At 36.6% G+C, this 24,051-nt stretch overlaps 1 protein-coding gene and 1 pseudogene across 1 annotated transcript in view; both read left to right on the top strand.

The window, feature by feature from the left end:
* LOC102757250 overlaps nucleotides 1-2,271 on the top strand; it is a 10,423-nt pseudogene extending 8,152 nt beyond the window's left edge.
* Nucleotides 1-21,707, top strand: part of ATAD2 (ATPase family, AAA domain containing 2) — a 50,504-nt gene extending 28,797 nt beyond the window's left edge. The window contains exons 13-27 of the mRNA XM_015566285.1: nucleotides 3,840-3,999; nucleotides 5,564-5,654; nucleotides 6,271-6,585; nucleotides 7,063-7,195; nucleotides 7,835-8,021; nucleotides 8,783-8,968; nucleotides 10,276-10,411; nucleotides 11,397-11,593; nucleotides 12,162-12,321; nucleotides 14,684-14,806; nucleotides 14,923-15,066; nucleotides 17,071-17,460; nucleotides 19,366-19,499; nucleotides 20,307-20,435; nucleotides 21,108-21,707. Coding sequence (XP_015421771.1) covers nucleotides 3,840-3,999; nucleotides 5,564-5,654; nucleotides 6,271-6,585; nucleotides 7,063-7,195; nucleotides 7,835-8,021; nucleotides 8,783-8,968; nucleotides 10,276-10,411; nucleotides 11,397-11,593; nucleotides 12,162-12,321; nucleotides 14,684-14,806; nucleotides 14,923-15,066; nucleotides 17,071-17,460; nucleotides 19,366-19,499; nucleotides 20,307-20,435; nucleotides 21,108-21,152 — 2,530 coding nt within the window. The 3' untranslated portion in view covers nucleotides 21,153-21,707. The remainder of the gene's footprint in view (nucleotides 1-3,839; nucleotides 4,000-5,563; nucleotides 5,655-6,270; nucleotides 6,586-7,062; nucleotides 7,196-7,834; nucleotides 8,022-8,782; nucleotides 8,969-10,275; nucleotides 10,412-11,396; nucleotides 11,594-12,161; nucleotides 12,322-14,683; nucleotides 14,807-14,922; nucleotides 15,067-17,070; nucleotides 17,461-19,365; nucleotides 19,500-20,306; nucleotides 20,436-21,107) is intronic.
* Nucleotides 21,708-24,051: the final 2,344 nt, after the last annotated feature.

Raw genomic sequence — 24,051 nt, 5'->3', positions numbered from 1 at the left:
GGGCGGCAGAGCACGCGGGCGCCTGCCACTCCTCCTCCATAAACACTTGTGTAGGACTTGTTCATCTCGCTGAGGCCCCGGGCGCCGCCATGGAGGCCCCCCCGGACCCCGCGCTCCTCGGCCCCACTGTGGGCCCCGGAGGTAGTGCGGCTCCACCAGGAACAGGAAAAGGTGGTCACCTGCTGCAGAGAGAGGATCCAGCACTGTTAGCAGGTGGGTGGAGGACGACTACAGTGCCCTGCAGGAGCGCTCGGCACCCTCCCCGACAAGCTGCCCTACAGCATCGTGGTACCATTTGGCCCGTTTGCCTTTATGCCAGGAAAACTCATCCATACTAATGAAGTCACTCTTTACTGGGGACAATTGGTTTGCCAAGTGTTCCGCAAAGCAGGCGTGGGCTTAGTCAAGCACCGGAAAGGACATGTAAGGAAAACAATAGATGATTTTTAAAAAGTGATGACAAATTTTGAATCCAGAGTTGAATTTACAGAAGATTTGCAGAAAATGAGTGATGCTGCAGGTGATATTGTTGACATAAGAGAAGAGATTAAAAGTGACTTCGAGCTTAAAGCAAAACACTGAATTGCTCCATAAAGCTCACTCCAAACCCAAAACTTCAGATAGTTTTAAAGCGGATTTTGCAAATGTTGAATCCAAGGATCTGCTCGCGGACCAGGAGCTGTGGGCTAGAAGATGCAATTTCAGGTGTTTACCTATGTCGCCATCTTGGTTTCTCCCCCTCTCTTTTCATTTTGATACTGGTTTCTTTTGCTGTTCAGAAGCTTTTAATTTGATGTAGGCCCATTTGTTTACTTTTTCCTTTGTTTCTCTTGCCCTAGGTGTGGTATCAGTGAAAATTCTGCTATGTGAGATGTCTGATACATATTTTTTAAATTTTGGTTTATTTTAGAAAAGCAAACAAGAATTTATTGAGCATAGCAAACATATCATGAGGTCCCTTAGAGGTTAGGGGAAATGTGCCTGTGGGGGACTACACTGTTGCGGAGCTGCTCCACGAGTCGAGCTGCGCTGTGAACGGCTCTCGTTGCCCCCTCGGTGATGAGGCTGAGGATGGTGACGACGACGATTCTCTTGGGTCAGGGGCCAGTTCTGTACCAGCCATGTTTAATTTGATGTAGTCCCATTTGTTTACTTTTTCCTTTGTTTCTCTTGCCCTAGGTGTGGTATCAGTGAAAATTCTGCTATGTGAGATGTCTGATACATATTTTTTAAATTTTGGTTTATTTTAGAAAAGCAAACAAGAATTTATTGAGCATAGCAAACATATCATGAGGTCCCTTAGAGGTTAGGGGAAATGTGCCTGTGGGGGACTACACTGTTGCGGAGCTGCTCCACGAAGGAGCTGCTGGGCGAACTTGAGAGTCAGCCTCCCACTGTGACTGCAAACGGAGAAGACACAGCGGTTTCCGAAGAGGAGAAGGAAGACGCCAGCACACGTGTGTACGGACACGTGAACGGGACGTATCCAGCGGCCGAGGCCGCCGCTCCCAGCTGTCGGCCCGCGGACTACACTGTTGCGGAGCTGCTCCACGGCCTTAGAGGTTAGGGGAAATGTGCCTGTGGGGGAAGATAAGGGGGAAGGGAGAAAGCCCAATTTTTTAAAATCGTTGCCCCCTCGGTGATGAGGCTGAGGATGGTGACGACGACGATTCTCTTGGGTCAGGGGCCAGTTCTGTACCAGCCATATACTTTTCTCACACCGTCGAACCCAAGCGGGTTCGAATCAATACTGGGAAAAACACCACCTTAAAATTCAGTGAGAAGAAGGAAGAAGCCAAATGGAAGCAAGAGAACAGCTGTGTGGCCACCTGCCCCGGAGCTGCCCACAATCAGGATCCCTGCGGACATCTACAGGGTCTTCGTGGACCTGGTGAACGGGCGTACATCCCTCGGAAGTCCATCCTGAAGTCGTGCAGCCGCGAGAACAGCGTGTGCAGCGACACCAGCGAGGGCAGCGCAGCCGACTGTGAGGAGCGCCGCGGGCTCCTGCGGAGCGTCAGCATTTTGGAGGAGGAGCAGGAGCAGCTTCCAGAGACGCTCTTGCCCACGCTGGGACGCTGGGACGCTCGCTCGAGTCTTTCTGGAACTGTAATAGAGAAAGAATTGTCGCCCTGCCTCGCCCCGCACCCGGCCGCGGCCCACCCTGTGCTGCCCATGATCCCTGAGCGGAGAGAAGTCCTGTCAGAAGGGTCAGAGGTCACCAAGCGGGTATCCAAGGTCAAAGCCGCCCGGCTGCAGCAGAGGACCTAGGCTGCCAGGCAGGGGGCGCTTGCGCCCTGCAACCTTGTGCTGCATCATCTAGAGTGCTTATCGCTGAGGCTCCTCGGAGAGTGGAAGGAGGTGTCCTGAGTTAATTTGGAAGCAGATTCTCCTGTTCCTCGGTGGAGATGAGGATCCGAGTGAGCCCAGGACGTCCCAGTCCGCTTGCTCGTTGTCCTCTGGCACCGGTGACACCGCTGCTGCCTCTGATGCCGCGGCTCTCGGATCACTTCTCAGAGAGGATGTTCCTGGGCGTGGTTGGTGTTTCGAACTAAACGCAGGCAGTTCCGTGCCAGCTGTGATGTGCACACCGCATGGACCATGTAGCAGAAACGTAAGATTCAGACACAGCAGCCTTTCCTGCTTCAGCCTTTGAAAGGCCCTTTAAGAAACCTTCTGGTGGGTTCTGCCGCTGTCCTCTCAGCAGAAGCTCCCCGTGGCCTGTGGGCAGGTTTCTTGGTCGGAAGAATGGGATGTTGTAAAACTTTTCTTTTTTAGGTAAAAATTTTATGAAACCTGAAGAAAAAAAAACCAACCCACTGATCTTAAGTGAGAAACTAGTATTATGTACCTCCTGAGATATACAGAAGGAAACACATGGTATATTCCTTATGAAATGTGCTATTCCAAGTACTTTAACCTGCGTCTATTAAGCTTCTAGATCTAACTCAAGTTTATAGGATACATAAATGATAAAAGACAAGTTATGTTGACCCCATCAGGAAGCTATCAACTCTGTTCACAGTGTGGGAAGAATATTCTTTAAGACAAATGACCCAATTTCTTCAACAAATAAATGGCATGGAGGAAGGAAAAAAGGGGGGAGGGAATGTGATCGGAACTGGTATGGATTTGAGGGTTGTATGACCAAGTGCAGAGTATGGATCTTGTTGAACAAATGAGTAAATCAGGGTTGATTTGGTACTAGTATTAGGTCATATTAAGGAATTACTGTCATTTACATTGATGTCATAGTATCATGGGAGTGTTTAAACTCATTTTAGAAATGCATACATGAAATATTTATATTAAATTATCTGAGGTTTTGGTTTTTAAAGCTATCAGGTAAAGCCATATAAAAGGAATGTTGTTAGTTGAAACTAGGTGATGAAGATGTGGAAATTATTTTACTGATCTCCACAATAAAATATTTAAAGTAATTAAAATTCTATGCTTTATATGTATTCTATTTTATTTTGGGATTCTTTGATAATCTGTATGCAATGGAACATTTTATAATTTTAGATACTGTTTATGTGGTACTTACTAGTATTTTTTTATGTGTTTGCGAATTCAAGTACCTTTGAAAAATGATGTTTTATGAAATGACTTTCAGGATCCATTCATGGCATTCTAAAAACCATCTATGTCTTCTATTTATTTTAATCTGTACATATTATTTATTATGCTGTTTCACAGACATTTTTTAAAATCTATTGAAAGTAGTGTGATACTCTTAAGAAAATTCATTCATGTTTAATGTATTAACCTCTTACCAAAAGAAGTGATATATTCTACATCCAATCGATTAATCTCTTCTCTCTTATTTTTAAATTTAGTTCGATTGTTTCCACCCTGCTAGCTCTTATGGATGGATTGGACAGCAGAGGAGAAATTGTGGTCATTGGTGCTACCAACAGATTGGATTCTATTGATCCTGCTTTACGAAGGCCTGGTCGCTTTGACAGAGAATTTCTTTTCAGCTTACCTGATAAAGATGTAAGAATTTAAGTAACATCACTCAAATTTTGACAAAATATGTCACCCTTATCATGAACAAGTTTTGGTACAGTGAAAATTTGAAGGTTGAGTTTTGTATGTTCTGAAGTAAAGTTCTATGATTAACACCCAAATATGTATGTATATATTTTTAGGGGGTATTGCTCTATTTAAAGAAAATCAGATAATTTATTGTTTCTTTTTTAAAATAATGCCTCCTTAAAAATACTCTTAAAATTCTTTCAATTTTGACACAGTCTTTGAATTTAATCATACAATTTTGTTTTGCTTCAGAACATATGGCAAATGGACAGTCAGTCTTTAGCCAATGTATTAGCCTTGGCTTTTTCATGGGTATCACCATGTTATTTTAAAACCACTTAGTCTTTTGAGAATCAAGCAGAAAATATGGTAGAGCTGTCGGCACTCTTAAAAACAGTTTATATATATATATGTATGTATAGATAGATAGATTTTATTGATTTCAGAGAAGAAGGGAGAGGGGGAGAGACACATCAATGATGAGAGAGAATCATGGATCGGTCCCTCCTGCACACCCCCCACTGGGGATCAAGCCTGCAACCCAGGGATGTGCCCTGACCAGGAATCAAACCATGACTTCCTGGTTCCTAGGTCAATGCTCAACCACTGAGCCAGGTTGGCCAGGCTAACAGTTCTTAATATGTACCAGAATGAACAATAGTTATTTACTTTCTTTCATTCACTTTTATATGAATGGAACTTGAGTGCTATAAATGTAAATGTGTTTAATATAAAGTTCTTAAACTTGTACGAATATTTTTTTTTTTACTGTTTTATATTTTTATTTAGGTACTAGAGGCCCGGTGCACAAAATTTGTGCATGGGGTGGGGGTTCCTCAGCCCGGCCTACACCCTCTCCAATCCGGGAGTCCTCGGGGGATGTCCGACTGCAATCAGACATCCCTCTTGCAATCCGGGACCATTGGCTCCTAACTGCTCACCTGCCTGCCTGCCTAATTTGCCCCTAACCCCTCTGCATGCCTGCCTGATCGCCCCAACCCCTCTGCCTGCCTGCCTGATCGCCCCTAACCGCTCTCCCTTGCCAGCCTGATCACCCCTAACTGCCTCTGCCTTGGCGCCCCCGCCACCATGGCTTTGTCCCAAAGGACGTCTGGTCTATCCGGTCTAATTAGCGTATTACCCTTGTATTAGTATAGATTGATATCTTTAACATTTAAAAAAATTTTTTATATATATTTTATTGATTTTTTTACAGAGAGGAAGGGAGAGGGATAGAGAGTTAGAAACATCGATGAGAGAAAAACATTGATCAGCTGCCTCCTGCACACTCCCCACTGGGGATGTGCCCGCAACCAAGGTACATGCCCTTGACTGGAATTGAACCTGGGACCCTTGAGTCCGCAGGCTGATGCTCTATCCACTGAACTAAACCAGTTAGGCCCTAGCCATTAGGGCGATATCTTTAACATTTTAGATAATTAAAAGTATTTTAAATTGAAATTATTCTAATCTGAATAGCACTTACTTTGTAATAGATGTAAAAAAATGTTTTTATTTGTAGGCTCGAAAAGAAATTCTGAAGATTCACACCAGGGATTGGAATCCTAAACCACTGGACATATTTCTAGAAGAACTAGCAGAAAACTGTGTTGGTAAACACTGCTTTTAAGCATTAAAAGGAATACATGCATTTCAAAGATATATAGTCTTGAAATGTTATAGTTAAAGAAATACAAGGTTATATTTGTTTCTTATCTCTACTGTTCCCTTCCTACAAAGTTCGGATATGAAATAGAGATATTTGACAAATTAGCTTTTGGGGATTTTGAGAGCAAAGTAGGTAATAATAGGTATCTTTTGCTGTTTACAGTTTTCTAGTCATCCTGTTGAGCATTCTACATATATTTCAGGTAATTCTCACATCAGTCCTATAAAGTAGGTAACATTATTCCCATTTTACAAATGTAGAAATGGCTGACCGAACATACATGATTCTCCAAAGAGCTCACATCTAGAAAATGACAAACTGGAATTTGAAACTTGTCTGTGATTTTAAAACTGTTGCTCTTGACCTCTATGCTATATTAGTATTTGCCTATTTCACTCACAAAAGTTGATTTGTTGATGGTTATCACCACCATATTAGCCTTCTTACTCCTAAATATTTTGCTACTGTGTTGTTAGGGTGATTTTTAATTTTAACCATAGTCTTGCTAATAGGATGGTAGTTTATTATTCATTTTTTTCCTCTTTTTTTGCCTTGGGTAGGATACTGTGGTGCAGATATTAAGTCAATATGCTCTGAGGCTGCTTTATGTGCTCTGCGTCGACGCTACCCACAGATCTATAACACTAGTGAGAAACTACAGTTGGATCTCTCTTCAATTACTATCTCAGCTAAAGATTTTGAGGTAGCTATGCAAAAGATGATACCAGCCTCCCAAAGAGCTGTGACATCACCTGGGCAGGCACTGTCCACCATTGTGAAACCACTCCTGCAAAGCACTGTTCACCAGATCTTAGAAGCCCTTCAGAGAGTATTTCCACATGCGGAAATCAAAACAAATAAAGCACTAGACTCCGGTATGAAATTTGATCAATTATTTAAAGTTAATTTTCATAATCATAAAGCTAAATGTTTTAAACATCTCAGAAATGTTTCTTCATACACAACATCTTGAAAGGAACTTGGTCGTGCCTTGCTTGGATATTTTAAGTTTGGAATGCATTTTTATATTTACAGCAGGTCCTCAAATAACATTGATTCATTTAACATCGTTTCATTATAACAGTGATGAGATGCTATAGGAACTTAACTCTTGTTTATATCAATTAGCTTATGGTAAAATTGTTTTTTATACATGGTTTTGCTTAAAGTCACAGAGCCTATTGACTGTTAAATGAGGACTTAACTGTACTTGTTATTCATATCTACACAATATTTTTGATTCTCTAAAAAATGTCATTGATTTACACTGATTTGCTAACTGAAGCACTGCATAAAAATTTGCTTTGTAATCCAGAAAAGTTACTAATGTACAATTTTTTGTTTGTTTATAGATATTTCTTGTCCTCTGCTAGAAAGTGACTTGGTATACAGTGATGATGATGTTCCATCAGTATGTGAAAATGGGCTTCCTCAAAATTCTTTTAATAAAGCAAAAGAAAATTTTAATTTTCTTCATTTGAATAGGTACATTTCCCTTGCAAATGAATTGTGTGTGCGTGTGGTGTAAATTCCCTAAAACTAAGTGAGATAGTTGTTGAAAGATTTAAAAAATGCCAACTAATCTTTCTTTTTTAAATTAACATATCAAAAAAATTGTTCTTGCTATTGTCACTATAGTAGAAATACCACTGCATACGTATTCTTTTTTAAAATACATACATATATATGTGTGTGTGTGTGTGTGTGTGTATTTATATATATGTCGAGTATATATATATATATATATATATTCGATTTCAGAGAGGAAGGGAGAGGGAGAGATAGATAGAATCACTGATGAGCTGCGACCTGCACCTCTCCCTCTTCCCCCTACCCAACTGGGGATCGATCCCGCAACCTGGACATGTGCCCTGACCAGGATCAAACTGTGACCTCCTGGTTCATAGGTAGACGCTCAGCCATGGAGACATAATGGCTAGGCTGCATATGTATTCTTAAAAACTTGTGGAAGTTATTTCCAAAAACCATGTGAATCATGGTGATATGATTGCCCAATGAAACATTAAAAAATTTTCACTATTTTAAGTTCATAGTTGGTAGTTTGGGAGAAAAGTTTAAACTTTATATTTTTCTAAAACATAGCTTATTACTCATTTCTTTCAGAAATGCTTGTTATCAACCTATGTCTTTTCGACCAAGAATATTGATAGTGGGAGAACCAGGATTTGGGCAAGGTTCTCATTTGGCACCAGCTGTCATCCATGCTTTGGAAAAATTTGCAGTGTATACATTAGACATTCCTGTTCTTTTTGGAATCAGTACTACATCTCCTGAAGAAACATGTGCCCAGGTAATTCATTGTTGCCTAGATAAGCTATAAGACAAAGGAAACTTCCAGAGACAAAATGTAGAATTGCCTCATTTTTATTTTTATTTTTTATTTTTTTGTGGTAATTTTCTTTGTTTACTGATTTGTAACTTTAGGTTTAAAAAAAATAAAACTAAAGCATAAATTTCTTGGTCATTAAAGAGTATGGGTTTAAATCCCATTTTCACCCACTTAATATCTAAGTGACCTTAAGAGAGTTGTTAGGTCTCTGCCTCATTTTCCTCATTTACAAAATGGAGATAATAGTATTTACCTTGCATGGCTGTTGTGAGAATTGTACTTGAAAGAGTGACTGCTATGTTGTAAGTACTCAGATATTTTGCTGCTTCTGTTTTTGCTATTTATATAAAAAAAATTAATGAAAAGTTGTTTTATACTTGTATTTTTATATTTAACCTTGGTTACAGTAGAAAAGTCTTCTATATATCTTGAGTTGTTTTCTAATTGCTTGAAACAGTTATGTTTTCTAACAATGAGACAAAACATTTATAAAAGTTATTGAGGGAAGCATTTTAGTTACTTAGTGAGGGTTTTTTGTTTTATTTTATTTTTTCCTATCACCCTTTACTCCTCTATGCCCCCTTCCACCTCCACCCACCCCCCTATTTAAAAATTTTGATGGATTTATATGATAATTCTGGGAAGTTAAACATTGTTCCAAACTAAGCATTTAAAGCTAGCATTATTCTCTAACTGAATGTAAATCTTTTTCTCTCTACTAGATGATTCGTGAAGCGAAGAGAACAGCACCGAGTATAGTGTATATTCCTCATATCCACTTGTGGTGGGAAATAGTTGGACCAACACTCAAAGCCACATTTACCACATTATTACAGAATATTCCTTCATTTGCTCCAGTTTTACTACTTGCAACTTCTGACAAACCCCATTCTGCTTTACCAGAAGAGGTAATTTGCGTGGGAAAATTTATTATACTTAAAAAGAAAGTTATTTTTATTAAAATAACTTACAAAAATTCCAAATGCTTCAGAATGAATAAAATGATAAAAGCTTTCTTATCAAAGATAACATTGATAACTATTTGGTATATGTGCTTGTTAGGCAGGTTGATGTATGTATATGTGTATATATATAGTAAGGTTACATTGCAGATTATTTTCTCTTCCATAAAGGGAATTATATATATGATGCATGCTTTATATGTTTCATATAATCTTCAGTATATGCCATATTCCTTTTAAGAGTAACATGGCTTTTCCCATTGTCTTAATATACCATAACTTATTTATCCAAATCCTTGTGGTTATGTATTTGGTTGTTTTCTAGTATTGAACTGCTACAGTGAACATTCTTGAGTTTTATTTATATGTTTATTTTGCATTCTTGGGTTTTAATTTGTATAATCATTACTACGTGTTTTCTAGCATTCGTTTCTAAAAGTAAAATAACTGTAGCTTAAAGAGTATGCACATTGAACACTTTAAAATCCTCCCCTGAGGATATGTTTCTATTGATTTTAGAGAGAGAGAAAGGGAGAGACAGAAAAATATCAATCAGATACCTCCTGTACATGCCCCAGCCAGGAATTGAACCTGTGACACTTCGGTGCATGGTACGATGCTCCAATCAATTGACCCACACTGGCCAGGGCCATTAAGCATTTTTGATAGTACCAAATTACTATCCAAGCTTATGCCTGTTTATTCATTTATTTATTTAGTATTTTAATCCTTACCTGAAGATATTTTTTTTCCACAGGGAGGAGGAGGAGGAGGGGAGGGAGGGAAGGAGTATGGGAGGGAGGGAAGAAGAGAGAGAGAGAGAGAAACATTGATGTGAGACACACACATCGATTGGTTGCCTCCACACATCCTAACTGGGGTTGGGGATGGAACCTGGAACCCAGTTACATGCCCTTGACTGAGAATTGAACCCATACGCCTTCAATGTGGGAGCATATGTCTAACCATTGAGCAACACAGGCCAGGTTTGTTTTCTTCTTGAAGAACCTCTCTCTTATCTCACTTTGACTATGAAAGTGAATTGATTTCAACAAAACCCTTTTAAGTAAAATGTTACCATGTCAGTTACCAGAATCGAGTTTTAAAGACGATCCCATTTTTTAAATTCTTAATCTGTTATATGCCTGGTTTATTCATAAATGTGGCATATATAAAAGATTTGCTTTTAAAAATTATTTATTAAACAACTTAGATTGTCATTAAAATTGTTGCATTTATTTTCATTTTTTAAGGTGCAAGAATTATTTATCCGTGATTACGGAGAAATTTTCAATGTTCAGTTACCTGGTAAAGAAGAACGGACAAAATTTTTTGAAGATTTAATTCTAAAACAAGCTGCTAAGCCTCCTATATCAAAAAAGAAAGCAGGTTAGTTCGTATATCAAAGTTAGTATATAATGGTTTTGAGGAAGTGGGAGTAAAGTATTAGTTAATGGCTTTGCCATCTTATATTATTACAAGCTTAAAACCTCAGGCATGAGGTTGCTATCTCTATTGCTTAAAAATCTGTTTTCCATTAAAATAGAATAAAGTTCCTAAAACCCACACAACCTTTCAAGTATAGCTTCTATCTGTGTGTACTTTGGGCCTGAATTCATAGTATAGCCCCAATCTATCTTTCTAAGCCCATTTTTGGCACTTTTTGTTAACTCCTTCCTTCCACTTCTTTCCTTACAAAGCATTCTGTCTTTAAACCATGCACAACATATTTCTGCCTTTTCATAAGTTCATTCATGCTTGCTCTCTTAGTAATGCTTCTATCCTCACCCTCATTTCTGCCTAAGTAACTCTTTGTCCTTCTAGTATAATTCATTTTTTCTTCCTTAACATATCTAAGCAAAATTAATTTTTTATTCTTTCATACTACTAATATGATATTACACTGATGTTGTAATTATGTCTCTTACTCCCTTAATAATAGACTGCTAACTTATTGCGACAATACTCTCATATTCTTTTTTTTGTCCTGAGTACTCAGTACTCTTTAAACAAAATTAAACTTCTGTTGTATTTGAAATATACTGCAGTTGTTCATTAGTTCAAAAATTGACTAGTAAAAAAACCTTTTTAATAGTTAGAATATTTTTGTCCTGGAAATAATGCATTTTCAAAGTTGTAATCACCTTTTAAATTATCTAAAAATGGAACAGAGGCAGTGGCTTGGAAATTAGCATTTCAAATTACATGTTAACAGTTATTGCTGGGGGGATATATTCCGTGTTAGTATTCCAAATCCTCTGATTCCTGGCAGATGTAAGGAGCATAACCCTGAAAGTCTACTGTGTGCACTGAATGATTTATCACTCTTGATATGATGGGAGAGTAGTAACTAAAATCTTGCATTTATGTGAAGTTTTGCAGGCCTTGGAGGTACTCCCAGTAGCACCGCCACCTGAGCCAAGACCATTGACAGCAGAAGAAGTGAAACAACTAGAAGAACAAGAAGAAAATACATTTAGAGAACTGAGGATTTTCTTAAGAAATGTTACACATAGGCTTGCTATTGATAAGCGATTCAGAATATTTACTAAACCTGTTGACCCTGATGAGGTATTGATTTAATCTTAGAATCAAATGTTTTCTAAACTATAATGCTTAAAGTAGAGATTATTTGAATAGTTTATGTGGTTCTCTGCCTACACTCTGAACTTGTTTTCTCTATATGAAAACCTACGAAGTGTCCTAAGCACATGGAAACTTCAAGAACTATATAACACATTTTCCTTTCCTACAGAGAATAGACAACTAAATATGTCTGCTCAACCCAAACATTCTAGAAGCAGTCTGTGAATGTCTTATGTCTAATGCTACATGATCTTATTCTTGCATACACAGAGTGAGCTAGAGAGCAAGCTTTTACCTTTTTATTGAAGGATGGGGGCGTTCGGTTGAGAAAAGAGGTATAGGCTACTACTGGAGAGATAGTTGCCCAAGACTAAGAACAAATACAAAATAAAACCATCCTTAAAGAGAGTCAGAGGTTTCATATTAATATATTATCATTATCTCTTATGTATTTATTCTTCCTCTCTCCTGTATTGTTTGACAAAGAAACTTTACTCAAATGTATTTTTGTTCAGAGTTAATTTAGTGACTTGGTCATTTGCTTGAATTTTAGGTTCCTGATTATGTTACTGTAATAAAGCAACCAATGGACCTTTCATCTGTAATCAGTAAAATCGATCTCCACAAGTATCTGACTGTGAAAGACTATTTGAGTGATATTGATCTGATCTGTAGTAATGCTTTAGAATACAACCCAGATAGAGATCCTGGAGGTGAGCATTAGTGGAATGGGGACTGCTAACTAACTCCAAGGGTTGATTTTTATGCCAGGTGCTATATTATAAACATTTTACATTCACAGTGCCATTTAGTCCATATTCCAGCCTTACCCCTTATTTTAAAATAGAAGAAAATAAAGTTTTGCAATGTTAAAGAACTTATTCAAGGTTATAAAACTATGTCTTCCATTTCCTTTTTTCAAAGGTAGACACTTAAGTTTGAGGATATCTTTCCAGACCTTTTCCATGCGTGTACCCATTCTACCCGCACCCAATCTATTAAACATTTTATAAAGTACAGGATTTTAAAAAATTACATATTCATCTGTAATCAGAAGTGGGGAACCTTTTTTCTGCCAAGGGCCATTTGGATATTTACAACATCATTTGCTTAATAAAAATTTATGTTCCTGCCCTAACCAGTTTGGTTCAGTGGATAGACCGTCGGCCTACAGACTCAAGGGTCCCAGGTTCAATTCCAGTCAAGGGCATGTACCTTGGTTGCGGGCATCTCCCCAGTGGGGGGTGTGCTGGAGGCAGCTGATCGATGTTTCTCTCATCGATGTTTCTAACTCTCTATCTCTCTCCCCTCCTCTCTGTAAAAAATCAATAAAATATATTTTAAAAAATAAATTTATATTCCTTTGAAAAAAGCTCCTAGATTTATTGAATTTTGAGTCCCACCTGGGGTTGCCTTGGCAGGACCAGACCAAATGATTTTGAGGGCCTTATACGGCCCATGGGCCAGACATTCCCCAGCCCTGATCACATAATGATGCGTTTAAATATCTACAATATTTGAGATAAACTTATTTATTTCCAAAAATATTTTTCCTCTGGTGGTGCTTTTTCTTTTTTAGCTTCCTGTTCTTGTTTTATAGATGTAGTGTCTACACTTTCAGTGGATAGTATAGTTTTAATAATCTGTTTCCTACGTTAACAATCCTCTAGTACAGTGGTTCTCAACCTTCCTAATGCCGCGACCCTTTAATACAGTTCCTCATGTTGTGGTGGCCCCCAACCATAAAATTATTTTCATTGCTACTTCATAACTGTAATTTTGCTACTGTTATGAATCATAATGTAAATATCTGATATGCAGGATGTATTTTCATTGTTACAAACTGAACATAATTAAAGCATAGTGATTAATCACAAAAACAATATGTAATTATATATGTGTTTTCCGATGGTCTTAGGTAACCCCTGTGAAAGGGTTGTTCGACCCCCAAAGGGTTCGCGACTCATAGGTTGAGAACTGCTGCTCTAGTACATTGACTGCTACACTTGTTTGTGCTTGTAAATTAGATTAATTAGCGTAGGGGCCTACTAAGTTTCTTCAGCAATTGAAAAGTTCACTAGTCTTCTACTTCACTTTCCTTGGGCTTTTCCAGACTTCTGGTGGTAAACAGTGGAAACAGGCTATTAAACTGGAAATGCTGCTTAACTAGAAGGAAGGAACATTTACCGTGGAAGCAGAGGGTTTTTTCTCTTTGGCTTCTCTTTCTGTCCATGTGGCAGCATGGACCAGTGGTGTTCAAACTTTATGAAGTACGAATCTCCTATAGGACTTGTTGAGATTCAGAATTTCTGAATTTGTAGATAGTGTAAGGGCCTGAGAATTGCTTTTCTGGCAAGTTCCTCGGTAATTCTCATGCCCCCACACTTCAGAAACAAATGCTCCAACTTTGCTCTGCTTTTCTTCAGGCCCAGATGCCATGTTAGAAGCTCCCTCCAACATCCCTTCTGATATTGTAGCTATTGATGTCATCTACAACTTGGGTGTGAATATTGCAGACGATTGCATGTGAGAAGGACTGATAAAACCCATTCAATCAACCTTGTAATTCATTTATTGTCTGCTTTCTGCCTCAGTATATTCCAGTTTATGGTAGTTGAACTCAGTTTAGGATTTCTTCCAGTGTTAGGGTTGCTCTTTCATTGTCTTTGCTTAGTTTCTCTGTCAATGCAGTAATCTCTGTATCTCTTCCAGAATTATTTTACATTCTATTCACTAATGACACTGATAGACTTCCTTTCTGTTTTTGTTTGTTTTGTCATTATGTTTAATCTTACTACTGATTGATTCTTAGATTTTTTTTTCTGATATTTCAAAGGGGTCAGGATAGGACATAGCAATAAAATTGTTTGGATTTAGTCTGCCATGTTGAATTAGATGTCCAGGACACTAGATTAGCACAAAGAAAATAATTACACAATTTTTGTAACTTGCTATTCATGATAAAACTAAAAAAAGGAATTGTAATGGCTACAATCTTAAACCTAAAATGTTAAGTTTATTTTTGGGAAGTTATTATAAAAGGAGAAAATTTTAAATCCTTTATTCATTTTTCAGATCGTCTTATTAGGCACAGAGCCTGTGCTTTAAGAGATACCGCCTATGCAATAATTAAAGAAGAACTTGATGAAGACTTTGAACAGCTTTGTGAAGAAATTCAGGAATCTAGAAAGAAGAGAGGTAGGAAAATTATTTGGCAATAGAAAAAGATGCTTTTGATGTATTGTGAGTGCTTTTAATTCTTCAGGTAATTTTGAAATCTAGAAATTTGATTTGACATTTCATGTGTCTATAAGGTTGTAGCTCCTCCAAATATGCCCCATCTTATTACCATGTGATGCCAAAGCAAAATTCCACTTCTGCTGATGATAAAAGATTGGATTCAGAGCAGAATGAAAAGCTCAAGATGCTCAATATTCCTGTGGCTTGCAGCACTCCTGGTAAGAGCACTTGGGTAATTTTTACTTATGAAATTGTAATCTTTATGCTCTTCCAATGCCATTTACTTTCTCCCTCAGTTTCCTTTATTTATATTGATTTAGTGAATTACATTGGTTTGGTTAACATTGAGGAAGCTATGCATTCTTGAAATCCAGGTTATAATGATATGCCACTTGCAGTTCCAATTCATCTTCATCTAATTGTGGATTGATTTGATTTGAAACTGATTATTCATTTCCTTAAAATCCTCGTTATTTCCTATTCCTCCTTATTTTTAGGGTATACCTTTATAGGGTACCAACCCAAAGCCTGTGTGTTTTCCAAAGACCTCTCTTCCTTGGCAGGCTCTTAATTCCATTTTTTGTTCTTTAAGCCCCATGAATGTGAAACTCTCAGCTCTTCATTTGTTTTCCCAGATTTAGTTGTCTTAATTCCTTAATACCTTATTAGACTCCAATGCTTTTAAACAGAAATTTTAAAAGTGTGTGTTTGTGTGTGTGTATTTTACTGAGGTTGGAATTTTCCCTTATTGTATTGCATGTTTTTCCATTTTGGGATACTTGATTTGAAATAGGTAAGCCCTACTTTTGTAAAAAAACGGGAAGAGGCAGGAGGGAAAGGAAGGATGAGAAAGGCAAACCAGCAAGAAACCTATACTACCAGAGGGTTCTCAGTCGAATAAATTCTAAGCAAGTATATATGTGAAAATTGGGGACATGAAAAATGACTCCCTTAAAACAATTCATTCCTAGCTATATCCCCTACAGGATTACATGCATATGTTTACCAAAAACACATACAAGAATGTTCATAGAACAAATATTCAAAAAAGCCCAACACTTGGACCTACCCAAATGTCCATCAGCAGTAGAATTGAAAATGGGGACTATTGTACAACAATGAGAATGATTAAACTTCACCTACATTTAACAGTATAGATGAATCTCCCAAGCATAATGTTACAGTATGGCTATATACTGTGTCTGGTCTAGGCAGAAAGTTTAATCTTTGTATACCTTAGTTTCACCTCTGTAAAATGATGTTGATAATGGTAACAAACCTGATCAGGTTAAAGTGAAGTTTCAGTAACTTTTAGTATACATTAAGAACTTAGAAGAGTTTCTACTGTATGATAGGCATTTAAATGTAAGCCATTTGTAATCTTGCCTTTTCTTGCTTTTAATCTTCCATAATAATTTTATGGTTGGGGTCACCACAACATTTCCTCAGACTACTGACAAAATGTTGTGTGTAGCCGAAACTGGTTTGGCTCAGTGGATGGAGCGTCGGCCTGTGGACTGAAGGGTCCCGGGTTCGATTCCTGTCAAGGGCATGTACCTGGGTTGCGGGCACATCCCCAGTGGGGGATGTGCAGGAGGCGACTGATCGATGTCTCTCTCTCATCGATGTTTCTGACTATCTCTCTCCCTTCCTCTCTGTAAAAAATCAATAAAATATATTTTTTAAAAAAAATGTTCTTTGTAATACATGCAGCAGACAGATCATCCGTTGCCCTCCTTAAAATTATTCAAGGTTTTATTTTATTATTATTTTTAAATACATTTTTATTGATTTCAGAGAGGAAGGGAAAGGGAAAGTGAGAAACACCAATGATGAGAAAGAATCATCGATCGCTGCCTTCTGCATACCCCACAATGGGGATCGAGCCCGCAACCTGGGCATGTACCCTTAACCAGGAATCGAACCATGACCTCCTGGTTCATAGGTTAATGCTCAACCACTGAGCCATACTGGCTGGGCATTATTCAAGATTTTTTTTTAAATTATTCAAGGTAAAACTCAAACTCCTCAGAATGACAGGGCATTGCCCACTTCTCTGCCTTGTAGTACTATATATTTCTGTTTCTATACAAACCATTCAAAACTATGGTGGTTTCTCAAACTTGCTTACCCTGTTATATATCAAGGTATTTTTCTCCCCACTTACCTAGACTTAGAAAATTGTTGAATTCTTTTATCCTTTTCCTTTTAATTCTCTGAAGCTCAGTTGAAGAGAAAAATCCGCAAAAAGTCGAAGTGGTACTTAGGCACCATCACAAAACGAAGGAAGATTTCACAGACAAAAGATGGCAGCCAAAATGTCACAGATGACAAAGTTGAGAGTGATACAGAGGAAAATCACGATATAAGTGTAGACCACATCGAGACTGGAAACACAGGAGAGTCTTTAATGGAAGAAAATGAGATGCAGCAAAATGGCTCTGAAATCAAAATAGATTTGGGAAATAACTCAAGTACCTGTAGTATTGAGAATGAACTTGAATCTGGGAAGGCTGCAGCAAGTACAGAACTGAAGAAAGATAAGATCACTTGCAGTGGAGATTCTTTAAGCTCTCAAGTAATAAATGTTTCTAATGAAAGTGAAGCAAAAGGTAGGTCTCAATTAAACAACTTACTAGTTTTAAAAGATGTTTTACTCCAAGTTCTTAAGCAACTAATTACCATCTCAATTTAGTCCTTTGTCCTGTCTTTTATAGTTCAGTGTTAATTCATTAGGAAAGATAGCATTATCTTTAATAACTATGGAGCTAATAAATTCACTGTTGCTAAAAGAATACTGTGACATCTAATAGACCTGGATTTGAGCCCCTAGTCCAGAGGTTCTCAACCTGTGAGTCGAAACCCCTTTGGGGGTCGAACGACCCTTTCACAGGGGTCACCTAAGACCATCGGAAAACATATATAATTACATATTGTTTTTGTGATTAATCACTATGCTTTAATTATGTTCAATGTGTAACAATGAAAATACATCCTGCATATCAGATATTTACATTATGATTCATAACAGTAGCAAAATTACAGTTATGAAGTAGCAGTGAAAATAATTTTATGATTGGGGGTCACCACAACATGAGGAACTGTATTAAAGGGTCTCAGCATTAGGAAGGTTGAGAACCACTGCCCTAGTCCATCCACTACTTGGTAGCTTGTGACCTTTGATAAGGTTCTTGACCTATCAGTCTAGTTTTCTCTTCTGCAGAATTGGGGTAGATAGCTGAGGGTAATGAGATATTTTAAGGATTGAGTAAAATAATTAATCTAAAGCAAGAAGTGAAGTGATTTGGCTCTGCTGTTTTTTTAAAAGCTGGCAGGATACCCTCATTTTTAAGCAAGATAAGCAGTTTCCTCTGATTCTTGCTGAGTGGTGTAGAACAACTGTAACCTCAATCATTCCTCTATTCATAGGTTAAGTCCAAGATTATTTATATTCTATTTCTGCTTCCAAAGTTTTTCATTGAGAATTGTCTTCATCTGGATCTTCTTGGATCTTTGGCAGATTTGTTTGATCTTTGGAAAAGGCAAACATTATTTGGTCTTAAAAGTAAAAAGAGCAGGAATAGGGTCAACATTTTCTTTTAGTCAGTGACAAGTATTAAGTGAGTTGAGGAGACTTTTCCCCCAGTGACTTATATGCTGTAGGTAAATCTTTTTCAAATACTCCCTTGAAATGAGTTCCAGTGTGTTTGAGTAATCATAGCAGAATGGGCTAGGATGCAGCCTTTCCAGTATAGATGATTTAAATGTTAATCTTCTGACTATGTAATTTAGTATGTTTTGTTTGGGTTCAGAATTGTTTTATTTTTCTTTTATTATTATCATCTTTAAAAGGACACTATTTAGTGGGACATGTACTTGTTTACATATTAAGAGACTGAGTTCTTGTCTGGGGTCTTATAACAGGTATGTTGACCTTAGAAAAGCCTCTTCACCTTTCTTGGCCTCATTTTTTTAATCTATCAGTGAGTAGATTGTCCTAGATTAGGGATATGCAAACCTTTTTTGTATAGTGCCATGTATGAAATATTTAGCTGCACAGTATCTGTCACAACTACTCAAACCTGTCAGAAAAGCTACACTGACAAGCATGTAAAATGGGAGTGGTTGTGTTCTAATAAAACTTTATTTATAATGGTAGGCCAGATTTGGTCTGTGGGTAGTCGTTTGAAACTCCTATTCTCGAATACTCAGGTTCCTTCCAGCTCTTAAATTCTGTGAGTCTTATGCCTAAGTAGAAAACAGTTGAGGATCCCCTGAAATACTCAATTTGAGAAATACTCAAAAGTTCTTAATTTTTGAGTATGTAAGTGGCAGCATTTTAATCTTACAGCAGAATCAGTATACCAGAATTGGTATTTGTTTCTTAATAAATATGTCCTGCAATTTAATCTGCCTAATATTTACTTTAATTAATTTAATGCAATTAATGCAATTAATATAATTGCATTATAATGTCTATTTACCAAATAGTAATGTTATTTAATCACTTGTTCTAGAAAGGTGGATTCTGCAAATGACTCAAGCTAGACATTCCCAAATAGAGCAACAGCAGCTCATCAGTGCTGAAAAGGCTTTGGCAATTCTTTCACAGCCTATACCCTCACTTGTTGTGGACCACGAGCGATTACAAGTATGTAAATTGAAATAGTAATGCTATCATTGTGCAGATGAGTAACATAGCCCACCAAAAGAGAACTGCATTAGTATTTTGTATCAATTTGGCATGTAATAAATAATGATCTTTTATGAAAGGGTAAGTTTGGCATAGAATAACTTATAAATGTGGTGGTTGGAGGTGGCTAGTATATTGATAGTACAGTTTTAACAAACTTGACTACATTATTTATCCCATAAATTGTTTTTATGACTGTTACCTATGACTATTTTAGTTAATTTTTACTTAGCCATAATGGCATGTTTTATGAGGTAATGACATAGCCTGCTAGGGCCAGACTTGAGGAATCACAGAAATCCAATGACCTTTTCAGTTATGAGAAAAAACACTAAGCCAATGGAAAATCCTTTTTATAAGAAAAAGAATTTTAAAGTGGTGAGGTAATTCATCATTTATGAAGTTCTTTCTCTTTTTATTTCACATAATGAAATTAGTTACTATATACTGATAGTGTAATAAAATACCCTGCAAAAACGGTGCTTTTTTTCCCTATTAATCTAGGTCATCTGTAGAGATTTATGACTAGAATTGAAATTGGCAACCTCTTCAGCTATAGTTTTTAGGATGGAAGTTACCCAGGGCAGAGACCAGGATCATAAAATGATAAGTTAACTACAGCCAATTAGAGAGGCTGCCATGTCGCATCAGATGACTTGGTCTGTCCTCTCTCTGGTTTATATGCTAAAAATTCCCCAGATCTTCTAAATTAAAACATCTCAGAGAATTTATCTCTCTCATATAAACACTTATATTTTCTTTTAGAATCTTTTGAAGACTGTTGTTAAAAAGAGTCAGAAATACAATCTTTTTCAGTTGGAAAATTTGTATGCAGTAATCAGCCAGTGTATTTATCAGCATCGCAGGGACTATGACAAAACAACACTTATTCAGGTAAACTAATCTATGTAAGAAATTAACTTATTTTATGAAAATTTTTAAAGACCATTGTTTAATATATTCAAACAATGGAACTATAATATGAGCAAATTATGGGAAAATCTTTATTTTCTGTTCATATTAATGAAGATATGTAGCTCCTTTTTAAGATATACCTATTTTTCTTTACTTGATCTTGCTTTACAGTGGGCATTACAGTTCTAACTTTTAAAATAGATACTGGAAAAAAGAAAATAAAAACAGATATTGGATGATACCTATATAGTATAATATAAGTATTACTGGTACCAAATATATACCTACTAGTATATGTAGTATTTAGTATACCTACTAAAGTATACTGTAGTACCTACATGGTATCATATATGTAATACTGGTACCTATAAATAGGTACATCAGTGCCTTGATTATAACTGTTTGAATTTAACATAAGATGATCGCATCTCAGACTCATTTGAAAGGGATTTAAATAATGAAGTCCCATCAGTGATCTCAGTTTATGTGATAGTCTTAAATACTGAACTAAATTTTTGTTTTCACTATCAGATATATACATGGGTAATAAATTCTTAAGGATGTTTACTGAAAATAAAAAGCAATAGAATAATGTTTCCTTAGCTTTTCCACATTGAAACTTACTACTTTTCCTTTCTACCCTTTATCTAGAAAATGGAGCAAGAGGTAGAAAACTTCATTTGTTCCAGATCCTGATGTCATGGTATCACATATTCTTTATATTCTGTTTTTACTTAGTTCACCTCTGTCATGTTCACATAACTGATGCAAGGTGAAATCCTGCATCTTTAAGAAAAATATTAAAATAGTAAATAAAAATATTTAAACTTCTAGTATCTATGTACATGTGTAAGATAAATTACAGAGATAAATTGCTGGGAGTTTGATGGAACGAGGCACTGTAGTAATAGTAATGCTATGGCACATCAGTAGTTGAAATGTGGACGACTCAATATAAAGATAGCTTATGTTTTATGGCAATGAAGAGTAATTAGTGACATTGATTTTTTTTTGTTTTAAGCACTTTTAATGTTACCCGTCCTGCAGTAGTTTTATTGCATCAGACTAGAAACTTAACCATTGCATCTTTGCCATCCTTTTGTTGTCTTCAGTACCCATCTCTCATCTGCTTTTAGCTTGCCCTGCTCATTCACATAAAAGACAGTGTTCAATTCATGAGGGCCCTGGACAATTTTTGGCTGCACCACAATTCTGTACCTGAATGTCAAAATAAATGCTTTTTGGATAACATTTTTATAATTCTTATTTGGGTTAATAAATTTTAAATATTTTTATTAAGTCTTGTAATTATACACAACAAACATAACTACTTTGTTGAACAGCTTTTTAATAACACAAAGTTTTTATATTTGAAAAATGTTTATATCCTTATAAATTTGTGTTTAGGTTATATTCTATATATATTTTTATATGCAATTATATAAATATAATGAATTTTTGTAATAATGGCACCAAAAATGCATTTCTTAAAGGAATAAAACCATTCACCACCATGCACATTCTTTTTCTTTTCTCTTTTTCTTTTTTTTAGGAGCCATTCTAATATTTGTAAAATAGCTTCTATTGGAAACTTTCAAAAAGTGTTGGGGATAATGATCTCAAATGAGAGATTCTGGATTCTAATAGTTTTAAAGTTGAGCGGCCTTTTGTTGATTTACCTGGATATTGTATTTAAAGCATTTTAAAACCCAGTAATTCAGATACCTTAATTAAAAGATAATCTCTTAGTAATGCATAAAGCAATGCCATTCACTATAAATATCTGAGTATGTGCATATTCCTGGATTCATGCACATATACACATACATACTTATTTTTATTGAAATTTATTATAATTTATTCCAAGATGCATCTTTTATAACTAGGATTTCATTTTGTATAATTTCTTTAATAAATGTTAAATGTAAAAATGGTTTCTCAAGTTTGTTTCTATTTCTTCATCATTTTAAATTGTCTTAAAGATAATTCAGTGCAAAACAGGTATAAAATTTTGTTTTATTACTGTTTATAATTTATAATGTTGACATTGGAATGTTTGTATGGTATAGGTTTTTTAGCTACAAAGACTAATGTGATTCCTGTCCTTTTCATGACATTGTCTACAGACATGGGAAGTAGTAGGTCTACATTCCTAGATTTTCAAAACGGTACTGAATAGTAAGCCTGGAATGCTTCTTTCTCATTTGTTGCTAAAAGTACAGTCAGTCTATAATAATTAGGCAAGAAAAAGAAATAAGAGACATCCAAATGAGAAAAGAAGTAAAACTATTCACAGGTGACATGATCTTATAGAGAGTCCACAAAAATATGTTAAAGCTAATAAATGAATTCAGCTAAGTAACAAGATTGAAGATCAATAGATAAAAATCCATTTTATTTCTAAACCTTAGCAATGAACAATACAAAAAGGAAGTTAAGAAAGCAGTGCTATTTACAGTAGCATCTAAGACAATAAAACACCTACAAATAAATTTAACCAAGGAGGTGCAGGACTGTACGCTGGTAAGTGCAAAATGTTGCTGAAAGAAACTAAGACCTAAACAAATGGAAAGATCCTGTATTCATGGATTGGAAGATTTAATGTTAAAATAGCAATATTCCCCAAAGAAGTCTACAAATTTAGTGCAATGCCTATTGAAATCTCAATGCACTTTTTTGCAGAAATAGGGAAGTCAATGCTTAGTTAATAATGGAATTGAAAGGGACTTTGAATAACCGAAACAATTTTGAAAAAGAAGAGAAAATTGGACTCACATTTCCTTCCCTGTTCCAAAGCTTACATTAGTAAAAAGCTACTTTAATAAAACATGTGGTGTTGCCATAAGGACAGACATAATTGACCAATGGAATAGACTTGAGAGACCAGAAATAAATCCATATATCTATGGGCAATTGATTTTTGCCCGTGGTGCCAAAGACCATTCCATGGGGGAAAGAATAGTCCCTTCTACAAATGGTGCTGTGAAAATTGGATATCTACACGTAAAAGAACGAGGCTGGACCTCTAATTCACACTGTATACAAAGTAATTTAATAAAATGGAACAAAGACCTAAATTTGAGAGCTAAAATTAAAATTCTTAGAACACAAGAACATATCTTTATGTCCTTAAATTAGGCAATTATTAAATATGGCACCAAAAACACCAGCAACAAGACGAAAATTAGATAAATAGGATTTAATCAAAATGTAAAACATTTGTGCTTTTTCTAGAAATACTATCATAAAGGGCTATTTGGTTGGAGCATCATACACCCATACACCAAAAGGTTGTGGGTTTGATTCCCACTTATGGCACATACCTAGGTTGCAGATTTGATCCTCAGTCAGGGAATGTATGGGAGGCAACCAATTGATATCTCATACCTCTCTGTCTCTAAAATCCTATATAAAAAAGGCTAAGGCTAATGTGCAAACTATCCCCTCCACCAGGAGTTTGGCCAGGGGGTGGGGCCAGCCGGCCAACCACCTGTGCCCCCACCCCTCCACCCCCGCTGGCCCTGCCCCCGATCAGCCCCCACTCCCACCCCGATCAGGGCAGGCCACTGGACCCCACCCATGAATTCCTGCTCTG

The sequence above is a fragment of the Myotis davidii genome, unplaced genomic scaffold, assembly GCF_000327345.1.
Source record: "Myotis davidii unplaced genomic scaffold, ASM32734v1 scaffold200, whole genome shotgun sequence".
NCBI classification, from domain to species: domain Eukaryota; kingdom Metazoa; phylum Chordata; class Mammalia; order Chiroptera; family Vespertilionidae; genus Myotis; species Myotis davidii.
The sequence above is the reverse complement of the archived record's forward strand: the minus strand, read 5'-3'. Positions and strand labels throughout refer to the sequence as shown.